At 54.4% G+C, this 25674-nt stretch overlaps 1 protein-coding gene across 2 annotated transcripts in view; it reads left to right on the plus strand.

Moving 5' to 3' along the window:
• Window positions 1-25394, plus strand: part of LOC115140653 (retinoic acid receptor gamma-A-like) — a 93852-nt gene extending 68458 nt beyond the window's left edge. For both annotated transcript variants that reach the window (XM_065001890.1, XM_029678998.2), the window contains 7 exons: window positions 1195-1343; window positions 4317-4458; window positions 4739-4902; window positions 5021-5197; window positions 23461-23665; window positions 24557-24715; window positions 24997-25394. In XM_065001890.1, coding sequence (XP_064857962.1) covers window positions 1195-1343; window positions 4317-4458; window positions 4739-4902; window positions 5021-5197; window positions 23461-23665; window positions 24557-24715; window positions 24997-25310 — 1310 coding nt within the window. In that variant the 3' untranslated portion in view covers window positions 25311-25394. The remainder of the gene's footprint in view (window positions 1-1194; window positions 1344-4316; window positions 4459-4738; window positions 4903-5020; window positions 5198-23460; window positions 23666-24556; window positions 24716-24996) is intronic.
• Window positions 25395-25674: the final 280 nt, after the last annotated feature.

Genomic DNA, 25674 nt, shown 5'->3' on the forward strand with positions numbered 1-25674 from the left:
GGGGGGGATATACACGGCTGTGATTATAGTCGAAGAGAATTCTCTTGGTAGATAATGCGGTCAGCATTTGATTGTAAGGAATTCAAAGTCAGGTGAACAAAAGGACTTGAGTTCCTGTATGCTGTTATGATCACACCATGACTCGTTAATCATAAGGCATACACCCCCGCCCTTCTTCTTACCTGAGAGATGGTTTTTTTCTGTTGGCGCCATGCGTGAAGAACCCGGGTGGCTGTACCGACTCTGATAACATATCCGGAGTGAGCCATGTTTCCGAAACAGAGAATGTTACAATCTCTGATGTCTCTCTAGAAGGCAACCCTTGCTTGAATTCCGTCTACCTTGTTGTCAAGAGACTGGACATTGGCGAGTAGTATGCTCAAGAGCGGTGCGCAATGTGCCCGTCTACAGAGCCTGACCAGAAGACAACTCCGTCTGAGTCTGCGGCGCCGTTGTTTTGGGTCGCCGGCTGGGATCCGATCCATTGTCCTGGGTGGTGGTCCAAACAGAGGATCCGCTTTGGGAAAGTCGTATTCCTGGTCGTAATGTTGGTTGACATTGCTCTTATATCCAATGGTTCTTCCCAGCTCTATGTAATAAGACTTAAGATTTCTTGGGGTAACAGTGTAAGAATTAATGCATAAAAAAACAAAAATACTGCATAGTTTCCTAAGAACGCGGTGCCATCACGAGATTACCTTCAGTCTGTTTGTTCAAATGTGGCTATAGGTATATAAGTATTTCGGGTTGAGCTGGCATTCAAATAAAAAAGACAGCCACACACACCATTTAGCTGACAGTCAGTCAGACAGTCTGGGGTGGGGCTCCACCCCCTCCACCCAGTAGTGGAGACACCAATCAAATCTCATCTGCCGATAACGATTTTATCAGTGTAGCCATCTGTCCATCAGCTAATTGTGTCTCTTTCCCTCTCCCCCCATCAGGAAGAAAGAAATATGTTCATGTTCATCCTCTGACATGAAGTGTACCTATTAGCTTCAGTACTGAAATGTGCAGTAAGATAATGTCTATGACTTCTTTGCCCCCCTTTTCTCTCTCTCTCTCTCTCTCTCTTCTCGCTCTCTCTCTCTCTCTCTCTCTCTCGCTCTCTCGCTCTCTCTCTCTCTCTCTCTCTCTCTCTCTCTCGCTCTCGCTCTCGCTCTTGCTCTCTCTTCTCTCTCTCTCTCTGAGCAGCAGTGGAGACCCAGAGCACCAGCTCTGAGGAGATGGTGCCCAGTTCACCCTCTCCACCCCCTCCTCCCCGCATTTACAAGCCCTGTTTCGTGTGCCAGGACAAGTCCTCTGGCTACCACTACGGGGTCAGCTCCTGTGAGGGTTGCAAGGTGAGACACATCAAAACAGAGAGACACAATATACCCAGTCATAAATGCCTTCACAAAGTATTCATAGTATTCATACCCCGCCATATTTTGTTGTGTTACAGTCTGAATTAATTTTCTCTCTCTCTGACCCATCTACACAACTACCCTATGGTTAAAACCATTTTTTGACATTTTTGCAAATGTATTGAAAATGAAATATATAAATGTCTCATTTAGATAAGTATTCACATCCCTTTCCTATGACACTCCAAATTGAGCTCAGGTGCATCCAATTTCCTTTGATCACCCTTGAAACGTCGCTACAACTTGATTGGAGTCCACCTGTGGTCAATTCAAATGTTTGGACATGATTTAGAAAGAAACACACCTGGCTATATAAGGTCCCACAGTTGACAGTGCATGTCAGGAACGCAGATGAACAGGAGTGGCATTGGCGAGATGAGGAAGCGCTAGCTGAGGTTGCCAGGGGCATGGGTTCAAGAAGATGGTGGACAAGGGCAAAAGGAAGAACCTGGGACGTATTATGAATAAATATGGAGTGGGGGATTGTACAAACCTTCTGGAAGACTTGCTGAAGGAGAAGATGGCAGACAAGGGAAACAGAAGAAAAGTGAAATATGTCCTGAGTGAATATGAATTGGAGGATTGCACAGAACTTCTGGAAGAGCTAGAAAAGGAAATTGAACGTGACAAGAGTGAGGGTGAATCAATTGCAGTGGCATGTGTAGTGACGACAGCCAAGAATGAGTTGAGTTGAGGAAGATTGGTGACGTGTAAAAAGAGGGATACATGCGATAGTAGCTCGGAGATGGAACCTGACGGGACTGTGGAAGAAGTACCCACGGTGAGGACTGCCGAGTTCGGGCCTCGTTCCAAGGATGTGAAGAATGATTCTGGCTCAGTGGGAGTGACATTGGTGGAGAGAGTGAATCCTTGCAGTTTGGCTGAAGAGTGGAAGACAGTGATAAAGGAAAATTGAATAAAAAGGGTGAAAGTTGTTAATGAGTATAGGTTTTTGGTTGGAGTAAGGTTCACTAACAATTGATTTTTGGGAGATCCGTTTGAAGTATCAAGGTGGAATCGGTCAGAGGGACCAGAAGTGTTTTTGTTTTGATTTCTTGTGTGTCACAAGAGCAGAAGGAAAAGGCATTAAGGATCAACAAACTACCGAGTTATGAAGTGGAGAGTTTAGATTTTTGTAGCAGAGCACCGTTAAAAGGTGTCGACTTCACGAGTGGCATACAGGAGTAGTTGGAGCACGCCGGCTGAATGGTGTAGTGTGTAGTGAATGGGGAAAAGAAGAAAGCCTGTCGGTATTATTGATGTTTGACGAAGAGTATCTCCCTTCATGCGAAGTTGGGATATGTGCAGTGAGAGCTTCTGTGTCCAAGCCGTTGTTTTGTATCAAGTGTGTGCCAAAGGAATGTTGTGGAAGAATCTGAGGCTCTACGATGTTGTAATTGTGATGCAACCATGTTCCCAATTCCCCGGAGAGCCCGGTTAGGGTAAAGGAGTATGAAGTGGTAAGGGTCAGGTCTATACAGCAGGTCTCCTACACGAAGGCACATGAAATAGTTGAATGAGCGGGGGGAGCTGAAGATATGGCTCCGCAGACTGTGGAGATTCAGAGTGTTGTTCAACAGTTGAGGGAAACTGATATGCTGATTGTGAAGAAGGTAGGGTTCATGGTGTTTATCAGAGATGTGGTTTATTGTACTGCACAAACAAACAAAAGAAGAAACTGAACATAATAGTATATGTGGCTGAAAGGTTTTTGGGGTTTCCAGGACTTCTCTGCCAAAACATTGCAAAGAATACTGTCTGAAGATGCCCTTCCTTCTCAGACCCCAGAGCCTGTAGGGATGTGCGTTGGCAGTTGAATCTGGAGTACATTGAGTTTTGTATTGTTTATTTTGTTAATTATTTGGGCTGATATACAGCCAAAACAGTAGGTGGCGGCATGCAGCTACAGTATTTGTTTGCGGGCGGCAATAATATCAAAGAAGAAGACCCCGCACAGTAGGTGGTAGCAATACACAAACAGTTGTAGTCTGTCATAAAACTTTAAGGAAGAAGATGTGCATGTCAGAGTAGAAACTATACCATGAAGTCCAAGGAACTGGATCGCAGCGATAATTATGATGAGGCATATATCTGGGGAAGGGTATACAACTATTTCTAAAGTGTTGAAAGTTTCAAAGAGAACAGTGGTCTCCATCATTGGACATTTTTTTAAATATGGAACTACCCAGACTCTGCCTAGAGTTGGCCGTTTGACCAAACTGAATAACCGGGTAAGAAGAATACGCTCTGGATAAGAGCGTCTGCTAAATGACTTAAATGTAATGTAAATGTAAGAACCTTGGTCAGGGAGGTGACCAATAACCCAATGAGCACTCTGACAGAACGACAGAGTTCATTGGCTGAGATGGGAGAACCTGCCAGAAGGACATTTCTCTAAAGCACTTCACCAATCTAGGCTTATGGGAGAGGGGCCAGACGGAAGCCATTCCTGAGAAAAAAGCACACAACAGCACGCCTGGCAAATAGGCAAGTGAAAGACTCTGAGAGCATGAAGCAAAAGATTCTGTGGTCTGAGACCAAAATGGAACTCTTTGGCCTGAATGCAAAATGTTATGTCTGGAGAAAACAAGGCTCATCACCCGTCTAACACCATCACTACCATCAAGCATGGTGGCGGCAGCAACATGCTACGGGGATGCTTTTCAGCATCAAGGATTGGGTGACTGGTAAGGATGGAGGTCCTCTGGTCTAATCTTTATCTCAGGGCATGGGCTGAAATAACCTCCTGTGGCCATGTAGTGAGACATATTCCATCTATGCTCCAGAGATATGGTCTTGTGACCATTAAGGATGTTTTAATGCCTTATTTCTCTCTCTTTTACTCTCTCTTGGTCTGTTGGTATTTCTCTGTCTCTCTCCCTCGGTCTCTCTCTCTCTTCACTCTCTCAGGGATTCTTCCGGCGCAGTATTCAGAAGAACATGGTGTATACCTGCCACCGAGACAAGAACTGTCAGATCAACAAGGTGACCCGTAATCGCTGTCAGTACTGCCGGCTGCAAAAGTGCTTTGAGGTTGGCATGTCCAAAGAAGGTGAGTAACAGTGCATCAGAGGGATGCCGTTACAACCCGTTTTGTCCAGTTTGCCTGCTGGGTAAGTTGTGCTCAAATGTAAAGGTGTGAGGAGATCAGAGACTGCTTGAATACAGAGAGGTTGTGAGTGATTGGGTGGCAAAGAATTTGTAAAGGGATCTCACTACAGTTTTTGTCTGTACGTGTGGGATAGCTAGGGTTTACACTGAAATCACCCCTATAAATGGATATTATAAGCACCACCACTTATCGTTGCTCCTTCTTCTTCTCTGTCATGCAGCGGTGCGTAATGACAGGAACAAGAAGAAGAAGGATGTGAAGGAGGAGGTGGTGTTGCTGGAGAGCTATGAGCTCAGTGGAGAACTGGAGGAGCTAGTCAACAAAGTCAGCAAGGCCCACAAAGATACCTTTCCCTCACTTGTCCAGCTGGGCAAATACACTACAGTGAGTCAAACACACACACACACACACACACACACACACACACACACACACACACACACACACACACACACACACACACACACACACACACACCTTAGCCCCCTCTCTCCTATTCCAGAACTCCAGTGCAGACCACCGTGTACAGTTGGATCTGGGGCTGTGGGATAAGTTCAGTGAACTCTCCACCAAGTGCATCATCAAGATAGTGGAGTTTGCCAAGCGCCTGCCAGGCTTCACCACCCTCACCATCGCTGACCAGATCACTCTCCTCAAATCAGCCTGTCTGGATATACTGGTACCTGAACACCTCTCTCCCTCCACCTCCACTCTGTCTGTACTCCTCTCTCCCTCACTGCTCTCTCCCTCCACCTCCACTCTGTCTGTACTCCTCTCTCCCTCACTGCTCTCTCCCTCCACCTCCACTCTGTCTGTACTCCTCTCTCCCTCACTGCTCTCTCCCTCCACCTCCACTCTGTCTGTACTCCTCTCTCCCTCACTGCTCTCTCCCTCCACCTCCACTCTGTCTGTACTCCTCTCTCCCTCACTGCTCTCAACCTCCACCTCCACTCTGTCTGTACTCCTCTCTCCCTTACTGCTCTCTCCCTCCACCTCCACTCTGTCTGTACTCCTCTCTCCCTCACTGCTCTCTCCCTCCACCTCCACTCTGTCTGTACTCCTCTCTCCCTCACTGCTCTCTCCCTCCACCTCCACTCTGTCTGTACTCCTCTCTCCCTCACTGCTCTCAACCTCCACCTCCACTCTGTCTGTACTCCTCTCTCCCTCACTGCTCTCTCCCTCCACCTCCACTCTGTCTGTACTCCTCTCTCCCTCACTGCTCTCTCCCTCCACCTCCACTCTGTCTGTACTCCTCTCTCCCTCACTGCTCTCAACCTCCACCTCCACTCTGTCTGTACTCCTCTCTCCCTCACTGCTCTCTCCCTCCACCTCCACTCTGTCTGTACTCCTCTCTCCCTCACTGCTCTCTCCCTCCACCTCCACTCTGTCTGTACTCCTCTCTCCCTCACTGCTCTCTCCCTCCACCTCCACTCTGTCTGTACTCCTCTCTCCCTCACTGCTCTCTCCCTCCACCTCCACTCTGTCTGTACTCTCCCTTACTGCTCTCTCCCTCCACCTCCACTCTGTCTGTACTCCTCTCTCCCTCACTGCTCTCTCCCTCCACCTCCACTCTGTCTGTACTCCTCTCTCCCTTACTGCTCTCTCCCTCCACCTCTACTCTGTCTGTACTCCTCTCTCCCTCACTGCTCTCTCCCTCCACCTCCACTCTGTCTGTACTCCTCTCTCCCTCACTGCTCTCTCCCTCCACCTCCACTCTGTCTGTACTCCTCTCTCCCTCACTGCTCTCAACCTCCACCTCCACTCTGTCTGTACTCCTCTCTCCCTGCTACTGCTCCACCTCCACTCTGTCTGTACTCCTCCTCCCTCACTGCTCTCCACCTCCACTCTGTCTGTACTCCTCTCTCCCTCCCTCACCTCCACTCTGCTCTCTCCTCCCTCCACCTCCACTCTGTCTGTACTCCTCTCTCCCTCACTGCTCTCTCCCTCCACCTCCACTCTGTCTGTACTCCTCTCTCCCTCACTGCTCTCTCCCTCCACCTCCACTCTGTCTGTACTGCCTCTCCACCTCCCTCACTGCTCTCTCCCTCCACCTCCACTCTGTCTGTACTCCTCTCTCCCTCACTGCTCTCTCCTCCACCTCCACTCTGTCTGTACTCCTCTCTCCCTCACTGCTCTCTCCCTCCACCTCCACTCTGTCTGTACTCCTCTCTCCCTCACTGCTCTCTCCCTCCACCTCCACTCTGTCTGTACTCCTCTCTCCCTCACTGCTCTCTCCCTCCACCTCCACTCTGTCTGTACTCCTCTCTCCCTCACTGCTCTCAACCTCCACCTCCACTCTGTCTGTACTCCTCTCTCCCTCACTGCTCTCTCCCTCCACCTCCACTCTGTCTGTACTCCTCTCTCCTCACTGCTCTCTCCCTCCACCTCCACTCTGTCTGTACTCCTCTCTCCCTCACTGCTCTCTCCCTCCACCTCCACTCTGTCTGTACTCTGTCTGTACTCCTCTCTCCACCTCCACTCTGTCTGTACTCCTCTCTCCCTCCACCTCCACTCTGTCTGTGTCTCCTCTCTCCCTCACTGCTCTCTCCCTCCACCTCCACTCTGTCTGTACTCCTCTCTCCCTCACTGCTCTCAACCTCCACCTCCACTCTGTCTGTACTCCTCTCTCCCCACTGTCTCTCTCCTCCACCTCCACTCTGTCTGTACTCCTCTCTCCCTCACTGCTCTCTCCTCCACCTCCACTCTGTCTGTACTCCTCTCTCCCTCACTGCTCTCTCCCTCCACCTCCACTCTGTCTGTACTCCTCTCTCCCTCACTGCTCTCTCCCTCCACCTCCACTCTGTCTGTACTCCTCTCTCCCTCACTGCTCTCTCCCTCCACCTCCACTCTGTCTGTACTCCTCTCTCCCTCACTGCTCTCTCCCTCCACCTCCACTCTGTCTGTACTCCTCTCTCCCTCACTGCTCTCTCCCTCCACCTCCACTCTGTCTGTACTCCTCTCTCCCTCACTGCTCTCTCCCTCCACCTCCACTCTGTCTGTACTCCTCTCTCCCTCACTGCTCTCTCCCTCCACCTCCACTCTGTCTGTACTCCTCCTCTCTCCCTCACTGCTCTCTCCCTCCACCTCCACTCTGTCTGTACTCTGTCTCTCTCTCTCCTCACTGCTCTCTCCCTCCACCTCCACTCTGTCTGTACTCCTCTCTCCCTCACTGCTCTCTCCCTCCACCTCCACTCTGTCTGTACTCCTCTCTCCCTCACTCACCTCCACTCTGTCTGTACTCTCTCTCTCACTGCTCTCTCCTCCACCTCCACTCTGTCTGTACTCCTCTCTCCCTCACTGCTCTCTCCTCCACCTCCACTCTGTCTGTACTCCTCTCTCCTCACTGCTCTCTCCCTCCACCTCCACTCTGTCTGTACTCCTCTCTCCTCACTGCTCTCTCCCTCCACCTCCACTCTGTCTGTACTCCTCTCTCCCTCACTGCTCTCTCCTCCACCTCCACTCTGTCTGTACTCCTCTCTCCTCACTGCTCTCTCCCTCCACCTCCACTCTGTCTGTACTCCTCTCTCCTCACTGCTCTCTCCCTCCACCTCCACTCTGTCTGTACTCCTCTCTCCCTCACTGCTCTCTCCCTCCACCTCCACTCTGTCTGTACTCCTCTCTCCCTCACTGCTCTCTCCCTCCACCTCCACTCTGTCTGTACTCCTCTCTCCTCACTGCTCTCTCCCTCCACCTCCACTCTGTCTGTACTCCTCTCTCCCTCACTGCTCTCTCCCTCCACCTCCACTCTGTCTGTACTCCTCTCCTCCACCTCCCTCACTGCTCTCTCCCTCCACCTCCACTCTGTCTGTCCTCTCTCCCTCACTCCTCCTCTCCCTCACTGCTCTCTCTCCCTCCACCTCCACTCTGTCTGTACTCCTCTCTCCCTCACTGCTCTCTCCCTCCACCTCCACTCTGTCTGTACTCCTCTCTCCCTCACTGCTCTCTCCCTCCACCTCCACTCTGTCTGTACTCCTCTCTCCCCTCACTGCTCTCTCCCTCCACCTCCACTCTGTCTGTACTCCTCTCTCCCTCACTCACTGCTCTCTCCCTCCACCTCCACTCTGTCTGTACTCCTCTCTCCCTCACTGTCTGTACTCCTCCTCCACCTCCACTCTGTCTGTACTCCTCTCTCCCTCACTGCTCTCTCCCTCCACCTCCACTCTGTCTGTACTCCTCTCTCCCTCACTGCTCTCTCCCTCCACCTCCACTCTGTCTGTACTCCTCTCTCCCTCACTGCTCTCTCCTCCACCTCCACTCTGTCTGTACTCCTCTCTCCCTCACTGCTCTCTCCCTCCACCTCCACTCTGTCTGTACTCCTCTCTCCCTCACTGCTCTCTCCCTCCACCTCCACTCTGTCTGTACTCCTCTCTCCCTCACTGCTCTCTCCCTCCACCTCCACTCTGTCTGTACTCCTCTCTCCCTCACTGCTCTCTCCCTCCACCTCCACTCTGTCTGTACTCCTCTCTCCCTCACTGCTCTCTCCCTCCACCTCCACTCTGTCTGTACTCCTCTCTCCCTCACTGCTCTCTCCCTCCACCTCCACTCTGTCTGTACTCCTCTCTCCCTCACTGCTCTCTCCCTCCACCTCCACTCTGTCTGTACTCCTCTCTCCCTCACTGCTCTCTCCCTCCACCTCCACTCTGTCTGTACTCCTCTCTCCCTCACTGCTCTCTCCCTCCACCTCCACTCTGTCTGTACTCCTCTCTCCCTCACTGCTCTCTCCTCCACCTCCACTCTGTCTGTACTCCTCTCTCCCTCACTGCTCTCTCCTCCACCTCCACTCTGTCTGTACTCCTCTCTCCCTCACTGCTCTCTCCCTCCACCTCCACTCTGTCTGTACTCCTCTCTCCCTCACTGCTCTCTCCCTCCACCTCCACTCTGTCTGTACTCCTCTCTCCTCACTGCTCTCAACCTCCACCTCCACTCTGTCTGTACTCCTCTCTCTCCCTCTCCCTCCACCTCCCTCTGTCTGTACTCCTCTCTCCTCCACTCTCCACCTCCACTCTGTCTGTACTCCTCTCTCCCTCACTGCTCTCTCCCTCCACCTCCACTCTGTCTGTACTCCTCTCTCCCTCACTGCTCTCTCCCTCCACCTCCACTCTGTCTGTACTCCTCTCTCCCTCTGCTCTCTCCCTCCACCTCCACTCTGTCTGTACTCCTCTCCCCTCACTGCTCTCTCCTCCACCTCCACTCTGTCTGTACTCCTCTCTCCCTCACTGCTCTCTCCCTCCACCTCCACTCTGTCCCTCACTGCTCTCTCCTCCACCTCCACTCTGTCTGTACTCCTCTCTCCCACTGCCACCTCCACTCTGTCTGTACTCCTCTCTCCCTCACTGCTCTCTCCCTCCACCTCCACTCTGTCTGTACTCCTCTCTCCCTCACTGCTCTCTCCCTCCACCTCCACTCTGTCTGTACTCCTCTCTCCCTCACTGCTCTCTCCCTCCACCTCCACTCTGTCTGTACTCCTCTCTCCCTCACTGCTCTCTCCCTCCACCTCCACTCTGTCTGTACTCCTCTCTCCCTCACTGCTCTCTCCCTCCACCTCCACTCTGTCTGTACTCCTCTCTCCCTCACTGCTCTCTCCCTCCACCTCCACTCTGTCTGTACTCCTCTCTCCCTCACTGCTCTCTCCCTCCACCTCCACTCTGTCTGTACTCCTCTCTCCCTCACTGCTCTCTCCCTCCCCCTCCACTCTGTCTGTACTCCTCTCTCCCTCACTGCTCTCTCCTCCACCTCCACTCTGTCTGTACTCCTCTCTCCCTCACTGCTCTCAACCTCCACCTCCACTCTGTCTGTACTCCTCTCTCCCTCACTGCTCTCCTCTCCCCTCCACCTCCACTCTGTCTGTACTCCTCTCTCCCTCCACCTCCACTCTGTCTGTACTCCTCTCTCCCTCCACCTCCACTCTGTCTGTACTCCTCTCTCCCTCACTGCTCTCTCCCTCCACCTCCACTCTGTCTGTACTCCTCTCTCCCTCACTGCTCTCTCCCTCCACCTCCACTCTGTCTGTACTCCTCTCTCCCTCACTGCTCTCTCCCTCCACCTCCACTCTGTCTGTACTCTCTCTCTCCCTCACTGCTCTCTCCCTCCACCTCCACTCTGTCTGTACTCCTCTCTCCCTCCACTGCTCTCTCCCTCCACCTCCACTCTGTCTGTACTCCTCTCTCCCTCACTGCTCTCTCCCTCCACCTCCACTCTGTCTGTACTCCTCTCTCCCTCACTGCTCTCTCCCTCCACCTCCACTCTGTCTGTACTCCTCTCTCTCCCTCACTGCTCTCTCCTCCACCTCCACTCTGTCTGTACTCCTCTCTCCCTCACTGCTCTCTCCCTCCACCTCCACTCTGTCTGTACTCCTCTCTCCCTCACTGCTCTCTCCCTCCACCTCCACTCTGTCTGTACTCCTCTCTCCCTCACTGCTCTCTCCCTCCACCTCCACTCTGTCTGTACTCCTCTCTCCCTCTCCCTCCACTCCACTCTGTCTGTACTCAACCTCCACCTCCACTCTGTCTGTACTCTCTCTCCCTCACTGCTCTCTCCCTCCACCTCCACTCTGTCTGTACTCCTCTCTCCCTCACTGCTCTCTCCCTCCACCTCCACTCTGTCTGTACTCCTCTCTCCCTCACTGCTCTCTCCCTCCACCTCCACTCTGTCTGTACTCCTCTCTCCCTCACTGCTCTCTCCCTCCACCTCCACTCTGTCTGTACTCCTCTCTCCCTCACTGCTCTCTCCCTCCACCTCCACTCTGTCTGTACTCCTCTCTCCCTCACTGCTCTCTCCCTCCACCTCCTCCTCTGTCTGTACTCTGTCTGTACTCCTCTCTCCCTCACTGCTCTCCCTCCACCTCCACTCTGTCTGTACTCCTCTCTCCCTCACTGCTCTCTCCCTCCACCTCCACTCTGTCTGTACTCCTCTCTCCCTCACTGCTCTCTCCCTCCACCTCCACTCTGTCTGTACTCCTCTCTCCCTCACTGCTCTCTCCTCCACCTCCACTCTGTCTGTACTCCTCTCTCCCTCACTGCTCTCTCCCTCCACCTCCACTCTGTCTGTACTCCTCTCTCCCTCACTGCTCTCTCCTCCCTCCACCTCCACTCTGTCTGTACTCCTCTCTCCCTCACTGCTCTCTCCCTCCACCTCCACTCTGTCTGTACTCCTCTCTCCCCTCACTGCTCTCTCCCTCCACCTCCACTCTGTCTGTACTCCTCTCTCCTCACTGCTCTCTCCTCCACCTCCACTCTGTCTGTACTCCTCTCTCCCTCACTGCTCTCTCCCTCCACCTCCACTCTGTCTGCTCTCTCCTCCACCTCCCTCTGTCTGTACTCCTCTCTCCCCTCACTGCTCTCTCCCTCCACCTCCACTCTGTCTGTACTCCTCTCTCCCTCACTGCTCTCTCCCTCCACCTCCACTCTGTCTGTACTCCTCTCTCCTCACTGCTCTCTCCCTCCACCTCCACTCTGTCTGTACTCCTCTCTCCCTCACTGCTCTCTCCCTCCACCTCCACTCTGTCTGTACTCCTCTCTCCCTCACTGCTCTCTCCCTCCACCTCCACTCTGTCTGTACTCCTCTCTCCCTCACTGCTCTCTCCCTCCACCTCCACTCTGTCTGTACTCCTCTCTCCCTCACTGCTCTCCCACCTCCACTCTGTCTGTACTCCTCTCTCCCTCTGCTCTCTCCCTCCACCTCCACTCTGTCTGTACTCCTCTCTCCCTCACTGCTCTCTCCTCCACCTCCACTCTGTCTGTACTCCTCTCTCCCTCACTGCTCTCTCAACCTCCACCTCCACTCTGTCTGTACTCCTCTCTCCCTCACTGCTCTCTCCTCCACCTCCACTCTGTCTGTACTCCTCTCTCCTCACTGCTCTCTCCTCCACCTCCACTCTGTCTGTACTCCTCTCTCCCTCACTGCTCTCTCCCCACCTCCACTCTGTCTGTACTCCTCTCTCCCTCACTGCTCTCTCCCTCCACCTCCACTCTGTCTGTACTCCTCTCTCCCTCACTGCTCTCTCCCTCCACCTCCACTCTGTCTGTACTCCTCTCTCCCTCACTGCTCTCTCCCTCCACCTCCACTCTGTCTGTACTCCTCTCTCCCTCACTGCTCTCTCCCTCCACCTCCACTCTGTCTGTACTCCTCTCTCCCTCACTGCTCTCTCCTCCACCTCCACTCTGTCTGTACTCCTCTCTCCCTCACTGCTCTCTCCCTCCACCTCCACTCTGTCTGTACTCCTCTCTCCCTCACTGCTCTCTCCCTCCACCTCCACTCTGTCTGTACTCCTCTCTCCCTCACTGCTCTCTCCCTCCACCTCCACTCTGTCTGTACTCCTCTCTCCCTCACTGCTCTCTCCTCCACCTCCACTCTGTCTGTACTCCTCTCTCCCTCACTGCTCTCTCCCTCCACCTCCACTCTGTCTGTACTCCTCTCTCCCTCACTGCTCTCTCCCTCCACCTCCACTCTGTCTGTACTCCTCTCTCCCTCACTGCTCTCCCCTCCACCTCCACTCTGTCTGTACTCCTCTCTCCCTCACTGCTCTCTCCCTCCACCTCCACTCTGTCTGTACTCCTCTCTCCCTCACTGCTCTCTCTCCCTCCACCTCCACTCTGTCTGTACTCCTCTCTCCCTCACTGCTCTCTCCCTCCACCTCCACTCTGTCTGTACTCCTCTCTCCCTCACTGCTCTCTCCCTCCACCTCCACTCTGTCTGTACTCCTCTCTCCCTCACTGCTCTCCCTCCACCTCCACTCTGTCTGTACTCCTCTCTCCCTCCCTCCACTCTGTACTGCTCTCTCCTCCCTCACCTCCACTCTGTCTGTACTCCTCTCTCCCTCACTGCTCTCTCCCTCCACCTCCACTCTGTCTGTACTCCTCTCTCCCTCACTGCTCTCTCCCTCCACCTCCACTCTGTCTGTACTCCTCTCTCCCTCACTGCTCTCAACCTCCACCTCCACTCTGTCTGTACTCCTCTCTCCCTCACTGCTCTCTCCCTCCACCTCCACTCTGTCTGTACTCCTCTCTCCCTCACTGCTCTCTCCCTCCACCTCCACTCTGTATGTACTCCTCTCTCCCTCACTGCTCTCTCCTCCACCTCCACTCTGTCTGTACTCCTCTCTCCCTCACTGCTCTCTCCCTCCACCTCCACTCTGTCTGTACTCCTCTCTCCCTCACTGCTCTCAACCTCCACCTCCACTCTGTCTGTACTCCTCTCTCCCTCACTGCTCTCAACCTCCACCTCCACTCTGTCTGTACTCCTCTCTCCCTCACTGCTCTCTCCCTCCACCTCCACTCTGTCTGTACTCCTCTCTCCCTCACTGCTCTCTCCCTCCACCTCCACTCTGTATGTACTCCTCTCTCCCTCACTGCTCTCTCCCTCCACCTCCACTCTGTCTGTACTCCTCTCTCCCTCACTGCTCTCTCCCTCCACCTCCACTCTGTCTGTACTCCTCTCTCCCTCTGCTCTCCCCTCCACCTGTCTGTACTCCTCTCTCCCTCACTGCTCTCACCCTCCACCTCCACTCTGTCTGTACTCTCTCTCCCTCACTGCTCTCTCCCTCCACCTCCACTCTGTCTGTACTCCTCTCTCCCTCACTGCTCTCTCCCTCCACCTCCACTCTGTCTGTACTCTCTCTCCCTCACTGCTCTCAACCTCCACCTCCACTCTGTCTGTACTCCTCTCTCCCTCACTGCTCTCTCCCTCCACCTCCACTCTGTCTGTACTCCTCTCTCCCACTGCTCTCTCCACCTCCACTCTGTCTGTACTCCTCTCTCTCCCTCCACTGTCTCTCTCCCTCCACCTCCACTCTGTCTGTACTCCTCTCTCCCTCACTGCTCTCTCCCTCCACCTCCACTCTGTCTGTACTCCTCTGCTCTCTCCCTCCACCTCCACTCTGTCTGTACTCCTCTCTCCCTCACTGCTCTCAACCTCCACCTCCACTCTGTCTGTACTCCTCTCTCCCCTCACTGCTCTCTCCTCCACCTCCACTCTGTCTGTACTCCTCTCTCCCTCACTGCTCTCTCCCTCCACCTCCACTCTGTCTGTACTCCTCTCTCCCTCACTGCTCTCTCCCTCCACCTCCACTCTGTCTGTACTCCTCTCTCCCTCACTGCTCTCTCCCTCCACCTCCACTCTGTATGTCTCTCTCTCCCTCACTGCTCTCTCCCTCCACCTCCACTCTGTCTGTACTCCTCTCTCCCTCACTGCTCTCTCCCTCCACCTCCACTCTGTCTGTACTCCTCTCTCCTCACTGCTCTCAACCTCCCTCCACTCTGTCTGTACTCCTCTCCCCTTACTGCTCTCTCCCTCCACCTCCACTCTGTCTGTACTCCTCTCTCCCTCACTGCTCTCTCCCTCCACCTCCACTCTGTCTGTACTCCTCTCTCCCTCACTGCTCTCTCCCTCCACCTCCACTCTGTCTGTACTCCTCTCTCCCTCACTGCTCTCTCCCTCCACCTCCACTCTGTCTGTACTCCTCTCTCCCTCACTGCTCTCTCCCTCCACCTCCACTCTGTCTGTACTCTCTCTCTCCCTCACTGCTCTCTCCCTCCACCTCCACTCTGTCTGTACTCCTCTCTCCCTCACTGCTCTCTCCCTCCACCTCCACTCTGTCTGTACTCCTCTCTCCTCACTGCTCTCAACCTCCACCTCCACTCTGTCTGTACTCCTCTCTCCCTCACTGCTCTCTCCTCCACCTCCACTCTGTCTGTACTCCTCTCTCCCTCACTGCTCTCTCCCTCCACCTCCACTCTGTCTGTACTCCTCTCTCCCTCACTGCTCTCTCCTCCACCTCCACTCTGTCTGTACTCCTCTCTCCCTCACTGCTCTCTCCCTCCACCTCCACTCTGTCTGTACTCCTCTCTCCCTCACTGCTCTCTCCCTCCACCTCCACTCTGTCTGTACTCCTCTCTCCCTCACTGCTCTCTCCCTCCACCTCCACTCTGTCTGTACTCCTCTCTCCCTCACTGCTCTCTCCCTCCACCTCCACTCTGTCTGTACTCCTCTCTCCTCACTGCTCTCTCCCTCCACCTCCACTCTGTCTGTACTCCTCTCTCCCTCACTGCTCTCTCCCTCCACCTCCACTCTGTCTGTACTCCTCTCTCCCTCACTGCTCTCTCCCTCCACCTCCACTCTGTCTGTACTCCTCTCTCCCTCACTGCTCTCTCCCTCCACCTCCACTCTGTCTGTACTCCTCTCTCCCTCACTGCTCTCCCCTCCACCTCCACTCTGTCTGTACTCCTCTCTCCCTCACTGCCCCTCCACCTCCACTCTGTCTGTACTCCTCTCTCCCTCACTGCTCTCTCCCTCCACCTCCACTCTGTCTGTACTCCTCTCTCCCTCACTGCTCTCAACCTCCACCTCCACTCTGTCTGTACTCCTCTCTCCCTCACTGCTCTCTCCCTCCACCTCCACTCTGACTGTACTCCTCTCTCCCTCACTGCCTCTCTCCACTCCTCCACTCTGTCTGTACTCCTCTCTCCCTCACTGCTCTCTCCCTCCACCTCCACTCTGTCTGTACTCCTCTCTCCTCACTGCTCTCTCCCTCCACCTCCACTCTGTCTGTACTCCTCTCTCCCCTCACTGCTCTCACTCCACCCTGTCTGTACTCTCCCTCTGCTCTCTCCCTCCACCTCCACTCTGTCTGTACTCCTCTCTCCCTCACTGCTCTCTCCCTCCACCTCCACTCTGTCTGTACTCCTCTCTCCCTCACTGCTCTCTCCCTCCACCTCCACTCTGTCTGTACTCCTCTCTCCCTCACTGCTCTCAACCTCCACCTCCACTCTGTCTGTACTCCTCTCTCCCTCACTGCTCTCCCCTCCACCTCCACTCTGTCTGTACTCCTCTCTCCTCACTGCTCTCTCCCTCCACCTCCACTCTGTCTGTACTCCTCTCTCCCTCACTGCTCTCTCCCTCCACCTCCACTGTACTGTCTCTCCCTCACTGCTCTCTCCCTCCACCTCCACTCTGTCTGTACTCCTCTCCCCTCCTGCTCTCTCCCCACCTCCACTCTGTCTGTACTCCTCTCTCCCTCACTGCTCTCTCCCTCCACCTCCACTCTGTCTGTACTCCTCTCTCCCTCACTGCTCTCTCCTCCACCTCCACTCTGTCTGTACTCCTCTCTCCCTCACTGCTCTCTCCTCCACCTCCACTCTGTCTGTACTCCTCTCTCCCTCACTGCTCTCTCCCTCCACCTCCACTCTGTCTGTACTCCTCTCTCCCTCACTGCTCTCTCCCTCCACCTCCACTCTGTCTGTACTCCTCTCTCCCTCACTGCTCTCTCCCTCCACCTCCACTCTGTCTGTACTCCTCTCTCCCTCACTGCTCTCTCCCTCCACCTCCACTCTGTCTGTACTCCTCTCTCCCTCACTGCTCTCTCCCTCCACCTCCACTCTGTCTGTACTCCTCTCTCCCTCACTGCTCTCTCCCCTCCACCTCCACTCTGTCTGTACTCCTCTCTCCCTCACTGCTCTCTCCCTCCACCTCCACTCTGTCTGTACTCCTCTCTCCTCACTGCTCTCTCCTCCACCTCCACTCTGTCTGTACTCCTCTCTCCCTCACTGCTCTCTCCCTCCACCTCCACTCTGTCTGTACTCCTCTCTCCCTCACTGCTCTCTCCCTCCACCTCCACTCTGTCTGTACTCCTCTCTCCCTCACTGCTCTCTCCCTCCACCTCCACTCTGTCTGTACTCCTCTCTCCCTCACTGCTCTCTCCCTCCACCTCCACTCTGTCTGTACTCCTCTCTCCTCACTGCTCTCAACCTCCACCTCCACTCTGTCTGTACTCCTCTCTCCCTCTCTCTCCTCCACCTCCACTCTGTCTGTACTCCTCTCTCCCTCACTGCTCTCTCCCTCCACCTCCACTCTGTCTGTACTCCTCTCTCCCTCACTGCTCTCTCCCTCCACCTCCACTCTGTCTGTACTCCTCTCTCCCTCACTGCTCTCTCCCTCCACCTCCACTCTGTCTGTACTCCTCTCTCCCTCACTGCTCTCTCCCTCCACCTCCACTCTGTCTGTACTCCTCTCTCCCTCACTGCTCTCTCCCTCCACCTCCACTCTGTCTGTACTCCTCTCCCCTCACTGCTCTCTCCCTCCACCTCCACTCTGTCTGTACTCCTCTCTCCCTCACTGCTCTCTCCCTCCACCTCCACTGTACTGTCTCTCCTCACTGCTCTCTCCCTCCACTCCTCTGTCTGTACTCCTCTCTCCCTCACCTCTCACCACCTCCACTCTGTCTGTACTCCTCTCTCCCTCACTGCTCTCTCCCTCCACCTCACTGTCCACTCCCTGTCTGCTCTCTCCCTCCACCTCCACTCTGTCTGTACTCCACTCCCTCACTCTCTGTCCTCCACCTCCACTCTCTCCCTCACTGCTCTCTCCCTCCACCTCCACTCTGTCTGTACTCCTCTCTCCCTCACTGCTCTCTCCCTCCACCTCCACTCTGTCTGTACTCCTCTCTCCCTCACTGCTCTCTCCCTCCACCTCCACTCTGTCTGTACTCCTCTCTCCCTCACTGCTCTCTCCTCCACCTCCACTCTGTCTGTACTCCTCTCTCCCTCACTGCTCTCTCCCTCCACCTCCACTCTGTCTGTACTCCTCTCTCCCTCACTGCTCTCTCCCTCCACCTCCACTCTGTCTGTACTCCTCTCTCCCTCACTGCTCTCTCCTCCACCTCCACTCTGTCTGTACTCCTCTCTCCCTCACTGCTCTCAACCTCCACATCCACTCTGTCTGTACTCCTCTCTCCTCACTGCTCTCTCCCTCCACCTCCACTCTGTCTGTCTCTCCCTCTCTCCCTCACTGCTCTCTCCTCCACCTCCACTCTGTCTGTACTCCTCTCTCCCTCACTGCTCTCAACCTCCACCTCCACTCTGTCTGTACTCCTCTCCCCTCACTGCTCTCTCCTCCACCTCCACTCTGTCTGTACTCCTCTCTCCCTCACTGCTCTCTCCCTCCACCTCCACTCTGTCTGTACTCCTCTCTCCTCACTGCTCTCTCCCTCCACCTCCACTCTGTCTGTACTCCTCTCTCCCTCACTGCTCTCTCCCTCCACCTCCACTCTGTCTGTACTCCTCTCTCCCTCACTGCTCTCTCCCTCCACCTCCACTCTGTCTGTACTCCTCTCTCCCTCACTGCTCTCTCCCTCCACCTCCACTCTGTCTGTACTCCTCTCTCCCTCACTGCTCTCTCCCTCCACCTCCACTCTGTCTGTACTCCTCTCTCCTCCACTGCTGTATCTCTCTCCACCTCCCTCCACCTCCACTGTCTGTACTCCTCTCTCCCTTACTGCTCTCTCCTCCACCTCCACTCTGTCTGTACTCCTCTCTCCCTCACTGCTCTCTCCCTCCACCTCCACTCTGTCTGTACTCCTCTCTCCCTCACTGCTCTCTCCCTCCACCTCCACTCTGTCTGTACTCCTCTCTCCCTCACTGCTCTCCTCCCTCCACCTCCACTCTGTCTGTACTCCTCTCTCCCTCACTGCTCTCTCCCTCCACCTCCACTCTGTCTGTACTCCTCTCTCCCTCACTGCTCTCTCCCTCCACCTCCACTCTGTCTGTACTCCTCTCTCCCTCACTGCTCTCTCCCTCCACCTCCACTCTGTCTGTACTCCTCTCTCCCTCACTGCTCTCTCCCTCCACCTCCACTCTGTCTGTACTCCTCTCCTCACTGCTCTCTCCCTCCACCTCCACTCTGTCTGTACTCCTCTCTCCCTCACTGCTCTCCCCTCCACCTCCACTCTGTCTGTACTCCTCTCTCCCTCACTGCTCTCTCCCTCCACCTCCACTCTGTCTGTACTCCTCTCTCCCTCACTGCTCTCTCCCTCCACCTCCACTCTGTCTGTACTCTCTCCTCACTCTCCCCTCCACTGCTCTCCTCCTGCTCTCCTCCACCTCCACTCTGTCTGTACTCCTCTCTCCCTCACTGCTCTCTCCCTCCACCTCCACTCTGTCTGTACTCCTCTCTCCCTCACTGCTCTCTCCCTCCACCTCCACTCTGTCTGTACTCCTCTCTCCCTCACTGCTCTCTCCCTCCACCTCCACTCTGTCTGTACTCCTCTCTCCCTCACTGCTCTCTCCACCTCCACCTCCACTCTGTCTCCACCTCCACTCCTCTCTCCCTCACTGCTCTCTCCCTCCACCTCCACTCTGTCTGTACTCCTCTCTCCCCTCACTGCTCTCTCCCTCCACCTCCACTCTGTCTGTACTCCTCTCCCTCACTGCTCTCTCCCTCCACCTCCACTCTGTCTGTACTCCTCTCTCCCTCACTGCTCTCTCCCTCCACCTCCACTCTGTCTGTACTCCTCTCTCCCTCACTGCTCTCTCCCTCCACCTCCACTCTGTCTGTACTCCTCTCTCCCTCACTGCTCTCTCCTCCACCTCCACTCTGTCTGTACTCCTCTCTCCCTCACTGCTCTCTCCTCCACCTCCACTCTGTCTGTACTCCTCTCTCCCTCACTGCTCTCTCCCTCCACCTCCACTCTGTCTGTACTCCTCTCTCCCTCACTGCTCTCTCCCTCCACCTCCACTCTGTCTGTACTCCTCTCTCCCTCACTGCTCTCTCCCTCCACCTCCACTCTGTCTGTACTCCTCTCTCCCTCACTGCTCTCTCCCTCCACCTCCACTCTGTCTGTACTCCTCTCTCCCTCACTGCTCTCTCCCTCCACCTCCACTCTGTCTGTACTCCTCTCTCCCTCACTGCTCTCTCCCTCCACCTCCACTCTGTCTGTACTCCTCTCTCCCTCACTGCTCTCTCCCTCCACCTCCACTCTGTCTGTACTCCTCTCTCCCTCACTGCTCTCTCCCTCCACCTCCACTCTGTCTGTACTCCTCTCTCCCCTCACTGCTCTCTCCTCCACCTCCACTCTGTCTGTACTCCTCTCTCCCTCACTGCTCTCTCCCTCCACCTCCACTCTGTCTGTACTCCTCTCTCCCTCACTGCTCTCTCCCTCCACCTCCACTCTGTCTGTACTCCTCTCTCCCTCACTGCTCTCTCTCCACCCTCCACCTCCACTCTGTCTGTACTCCTCTCTCCCTCACTGCTCTCTCCCTCCACCTCCACTCTGTCTGTACTCCTCTCTCCTCACTGCTCTCTCCCTCCACCTCCACTCTGTCTGTACTCCTCCCTCACTCTCCCTCCACCTCCACTGCTGTACTCTCCCTCACTGCTCTCCCTCCACCTCCACTCTGTCTGTACTCCTCTCTCCCTCACTGCTCTCTCCCTCCACCTCCACTCTGTCTGTACTCCTCTCTCCCCTCACTGCTCTCAACCTCCTCCTCCACTCTGTCTGTACTCCTCTCTGCCCTCCTCCACCTCCACTCTGTCTGTACTCCTCTCTCCCTCCACTCCACTCTGTCTCCCTCCACCTCCACTCTGTCTGTACTCCTCTCTCCCCTCACTGCTCTCTCCTCCACCTCCACTCTGTCTGTACTCCTCTCTCCCTCACTGCTCTCAACCTCCACCTCCACTCTGTCTGTACTCCTCTCTCCCTCACTGCTCTCTCCCTCCACCTCCACTCTGTCTGTACTCCTCTCTCCCTCACTGCTCTCTCCCTCCACCTCCACTCTGTCTGTACTCCTCTCTCCCTCACTGCTCTCTCCCTCCACCTCCACTCTGTCTGTACTCCTCTCTCCCTCACTGCTCTCTCCCTCCACCTCCACTCTGTCTGTACTCCTCTCTCCCTCACTGCTCTCTCCCTCCACCTCCACTCTGTATGTACTCCTCTCTCCCTCACTGCTCTCTCCCTCCACCTCCACTCTGTCTGTACTCCTCTCTCCCTCACTGCTCTCTCCCTCCACCTCCACTCTGTCTGTACTCCTCTCTCCCTCACTGCTCGCAACCTCCACCTCCACTCTGTCTGTACTCCTCTCTCCCTTACTGCTCTCTCCCTCCACCTCCACTCTGTCTGTACTCCTCTCTCCCTCACTGCTCTCTCCCTCCACCTCCACTCTGTCTGTACTCCTCTCTCCCTCACTGCTCTCTCCTCCACCTCCACTCTGTCTGTACTCCTCTCTCCCTCACTGCTCTCTCCCTCCACCTCCACTCTGTCTGTACTCCTCTCTCCCTCACTGCTCTCTCCCTCCACCTCCACTCTGTCTGTACTCCTCTCTCCCTCACTGCTCTCTCCCTCCACCTCCACTCTGTCTGTACTCCTCTCTCCCTCACTGCTCTCTCCCTCCACCTCCACTCTGTCTGTACTCCTCTCTCCCTCACTGCTCTCTCCCTCCACCTCCACTCTGTCTGTACTCCTCTCTCCCTCACTGCTCTCAACCTCCACCTCCACTCTGTCTGTACTCCTCACTGCTCTCTCCCTCCACCTCCACTCTGTCTGTACTCCTCTCTCCCTCACTGCTCTCTCCCTCCACCTCCACTCTGTCTGTACTCCTCTCTCCTCACTGCTCTCTCCCTCCACCTCCACTCTGTCTGTACTCCTCTCTCCTCACTGCTCTCAACCTCCACCTCCACTCTGTCTGTACTCCTCTCTCCCTCACTGCTCTCAACCTCCACCTCCACTCTGTCTGTACTCCTCTCTCCTTCACTGCTCTCTCCCTCCACCTCCACTCTGTCTGTACTCCTCTCTCCCTCACTGCTCTCTCCCTCCACCTCCACTCTGTATGTACTCCTCTCTCCCTCACTGCTCTCTCCCTCCACCTCCACTCTGTCTGTACTCCTCTCTCCCTCACTGCTCTCTCCCTCCACCTCCACTCTGTCTGTACTCCTCTCTCCCTCACTGCTCTCTCCCTCCACCCTGTCTGTACTCCTCTCTCCCTCACTGCTCTCAACCTCCACCTCCACTCTGTCTGTACTCCTCTCTCCCTCACTGCTCTCTCCCTCCACCTCCACTCTGTCTGTACTCCTCTCTCCCTCACTGCTCTCTCCCTCCACCTCCACTCTGTCTGTACTCCTCTCTCCCTCCACCTCCACTCTGTCTGTACTCCTCTCTCCCTCACTGCTCGCAACCTCCACCTCCACTCTGTCTGTACTCCTCTCTCCCTTACTGCTCTCTCCCTCCACCTCCACTCTGTCTGTACTCCTCTCTCCCTCACTGCTCTCTCCCTCCACTCTGTCTGTACTCCTCTCTCCCTCACTGCTCTCTCCCTCCACTCTGTCTGTACTCCTCTCTCCCTCACTGCTCTCTCCCTCCACTCTGTCTGTACTCCTCTCTCCCTCACTGCTCTCAACCTCCACCTCCACTCTGTCTGTACTCCTCTCTCCCTCACTGCTCTCTCCCTCCACCTCCACTCTGTCTGTACTCCTCTCTCCCTCACTGCTCTCTCCCTCCACCTCCACTCTGTCTGTACTCCTCTCTCCCTCACTGCTCTCTCCCTCCACCTCCACTCTGTCTGTACTCCTCTCTCCCTCACTGCTCTCAACCTCCACATCCACTCTGTCTGTACTCCTCTCTCCCTCCACCTCCACTCTGTCTGTACTCCTCTCTCCCTCACTGCTCTCTCCCTCCACCTCCACTCTGTCTGTACTCCTCTCTCCCTCACTGCTCTCTCCCTCCACCTCCACTCTGTCTGTACTCCTCTCTCCCTCACTGCTCTCTCCCTCCACCTCCACTCTGTCTGTACTCCTCTCTCCCTTACTGCTCTCTCCCTCCACCTCCACTCTGTCTGTACTCCTCTCTCCCTCACTGCTCTCTCCCTCCACCTCCACTCTGTATGTACTCTTCTCTCCCTCACTGCTCTCTCCCTCCACCTCCACTCTGTCTGTACTCCTCTCTCCCTTACTGCTCTCTCCCTACATTTTCACTCTTCTCTCCCACACTACAACCTATCTACTTCTCTCTTTCCCTCACAATGCTCTATCCATACTCCTCTTTCCCTTAACACACGATCAACATGTCACTATCCTCAATCCTTTGCCACTCCCTACAATTTACACACCCCCTCTTCCTCACCCTCCCTTTTCATCATCTTTGTTGTCATTTATTCCCCTAACCTCTCCATCCTCTCTTCTCAGATGCTGAGGATCTGCACTCGCTACACTCCGGAGCAGGACACAATGACCTTCTCCGACGGGCTGACCCTGAACCGGACCCAGATGCACAACGCAGGCTTTGGCCCTCTCACAGAGCTGGTGTTTGCCTTTGCTGGCCAGCTGCTGCCTCTGGAGATGGACGACACAGAAACCGGCCTCCTCAGCGCCATCTGCTTGATCTGTGGAGGTACTACTGTTTGTGTGTGCACGCACATGTCTCAATAATAATATGTGACCATTTTGGTGGCATATGCTCCTAAACATTTTGCTGTGAGACCTTGAATTTTTATTTGGGAGAACCAATGCGCCTAGATAATTGTTGTAATGATTTCGCTCTACCGTTGTTTCCGAGTGCCCTAGAGAAAAAAGCGAACACATATTCATTAGCATCATGGTTGTACCATTACTACAGCGAAAACGTCTTGTTTCTTCGCATTTTACATTCATTTGCTTACACTTTGTCAGCCCTGTTACCTAGCTGGCTAGCTAATAACCTGGTAACTAGTAGGCCATATCTGAACAGTTGATGACACAGAAAGAAAGTTACAGGGATAGCTTCTTCAGGAGATCAATGATGATAGCAATGAATGAGTGACTAATCTCTTTCATCTACAATTTTCGATGTAATCTCAGTAGTACAATTACTCTTTTAGAAACCTAACATTCGACAAACGACTTTGTAATTTCAATGACAGGTAATTGTATCAACATTTTAGTATTTTATAATACACATTTATTTACAGGGTTTACTATTAGTTTCTAGGGAACAGTATCAGAAGCAGCTAGAATACAGTACATATAGGCCCAGTATAGGCTATATCTCAATTGGTGCTCATACATTTAATGTTGTGCTCCTAACTTGTATAAGTTGGGAGCACTAGTGCTACCAATTAATATTCTGAATTTAGAGCCCTGGCTCAATATCCTAGGTACAATACACTTAGCAGACTCTTGCCTCTTCTATTTGCGTTCCTTTTTTTTCTTCTCCCTGACCCTATGTCATTGGCTGCTGACTCTTTTTATACCTATCATTGGCTCTCCCCCTTCCTGACCCAGTGTGATTGGCTCTCTCCCTCAGATCGTATGGACCTGGAGGAGCCCCAGAAGGTGGACAAGCTACAGGAACCCCTCCTGGAGGCCCTGAAAATCTACGCCCGCCGCAGACGCCCCAACAAGCCCCACATGTTCCCCCGCATGCTGATGAAGGTCACCGACCTCAGGGGCATCAGCACCAAGGGTCAGTACAGATAAGGATGTAGTACACAGTACAGATATATAGCACAGCTTAGATCTTTATTCATAACACAGGCTATACTAACACAATACTGACACATAGATCAAGATTCATATATAGTAGAGCCTCAGACTCCTGCATTCAATCAGTATTGATAGAGACATAGCACCCCAATTAATTAACAATGAATAACTGATTGTATGTCACTCTGGATGGCTAAATGGCTAAAGTGTCAATGTGAATGTAAACTTATGTTTATGCGTGGGTCTCTCTGTGTACTCTAGGTGCTGAGAGAGCCATCACTCTGAAGATGGAGATCCCAGGCCCCATGCCTCCTCTGATCAGGGAGATGCTGGAGAACCCCGAGGCTTTTGAGGACAGCAGCGACTCTGGGGACAGCGCCTCCGCCCCCCCTGCCATCCAAGCCATCAAGAAAGAGAGGGAGGAGAAGAGCCTCGAGGAGGAAGATGAGGATGAGGAGGACGAGTGGGGGGACGAGGAGAGGGAGAGGGGGGCGGACAGTGATGGGGAGCCCTGGGGGGAGGCTGCAGCGGCAGAAGCGGTGTCCCAGAAAGGGGCAACTGGGAGATCCCAGTGAGAGTGACATAGTGATGCACTCTGACCCATTCTGTTCACCTCCTATTCCACCACCCTCAGACAGACCAACACTCCCTGTCATATCCTTACTAGCCCACCAAGTCATCTCCCCACATGAGCAGCCCAACCTATAACAAGAGTCTACTCCAAGACCTAGCTGTTACACCTGTTTACTCCAAGACCTCTGCTGTTACACCTGTTAAACTACACACACACACACACACACACACACACACACACACACACATATATATATGAATTTCCCCTTTGCTCTAGATAGACAGTAAAGTAAAGGCTCTATGTTGTGAACCTACTCTGTCACTCCAGGGTGAAACTGGCCCTGTCTACAGGATCAGTTTCAGGAA

The sequence above is a fragment of the Oncorhynchus nerka genome, linkage group LG2 (genome assembly GCF_034236695.1).
Source record: "Oncorhynchus nerka isolate Pitt River linkage group LG2, Oner_Uvic_2.0, whole genome shotgun sequence".
Taxonomy (NCBI): Eukaryota; Metazoa; Chordata; class Actinopteri; order Salmoniformes; family Salmonidae; genus Oncorhynchus; species Oncorhynchus nerka.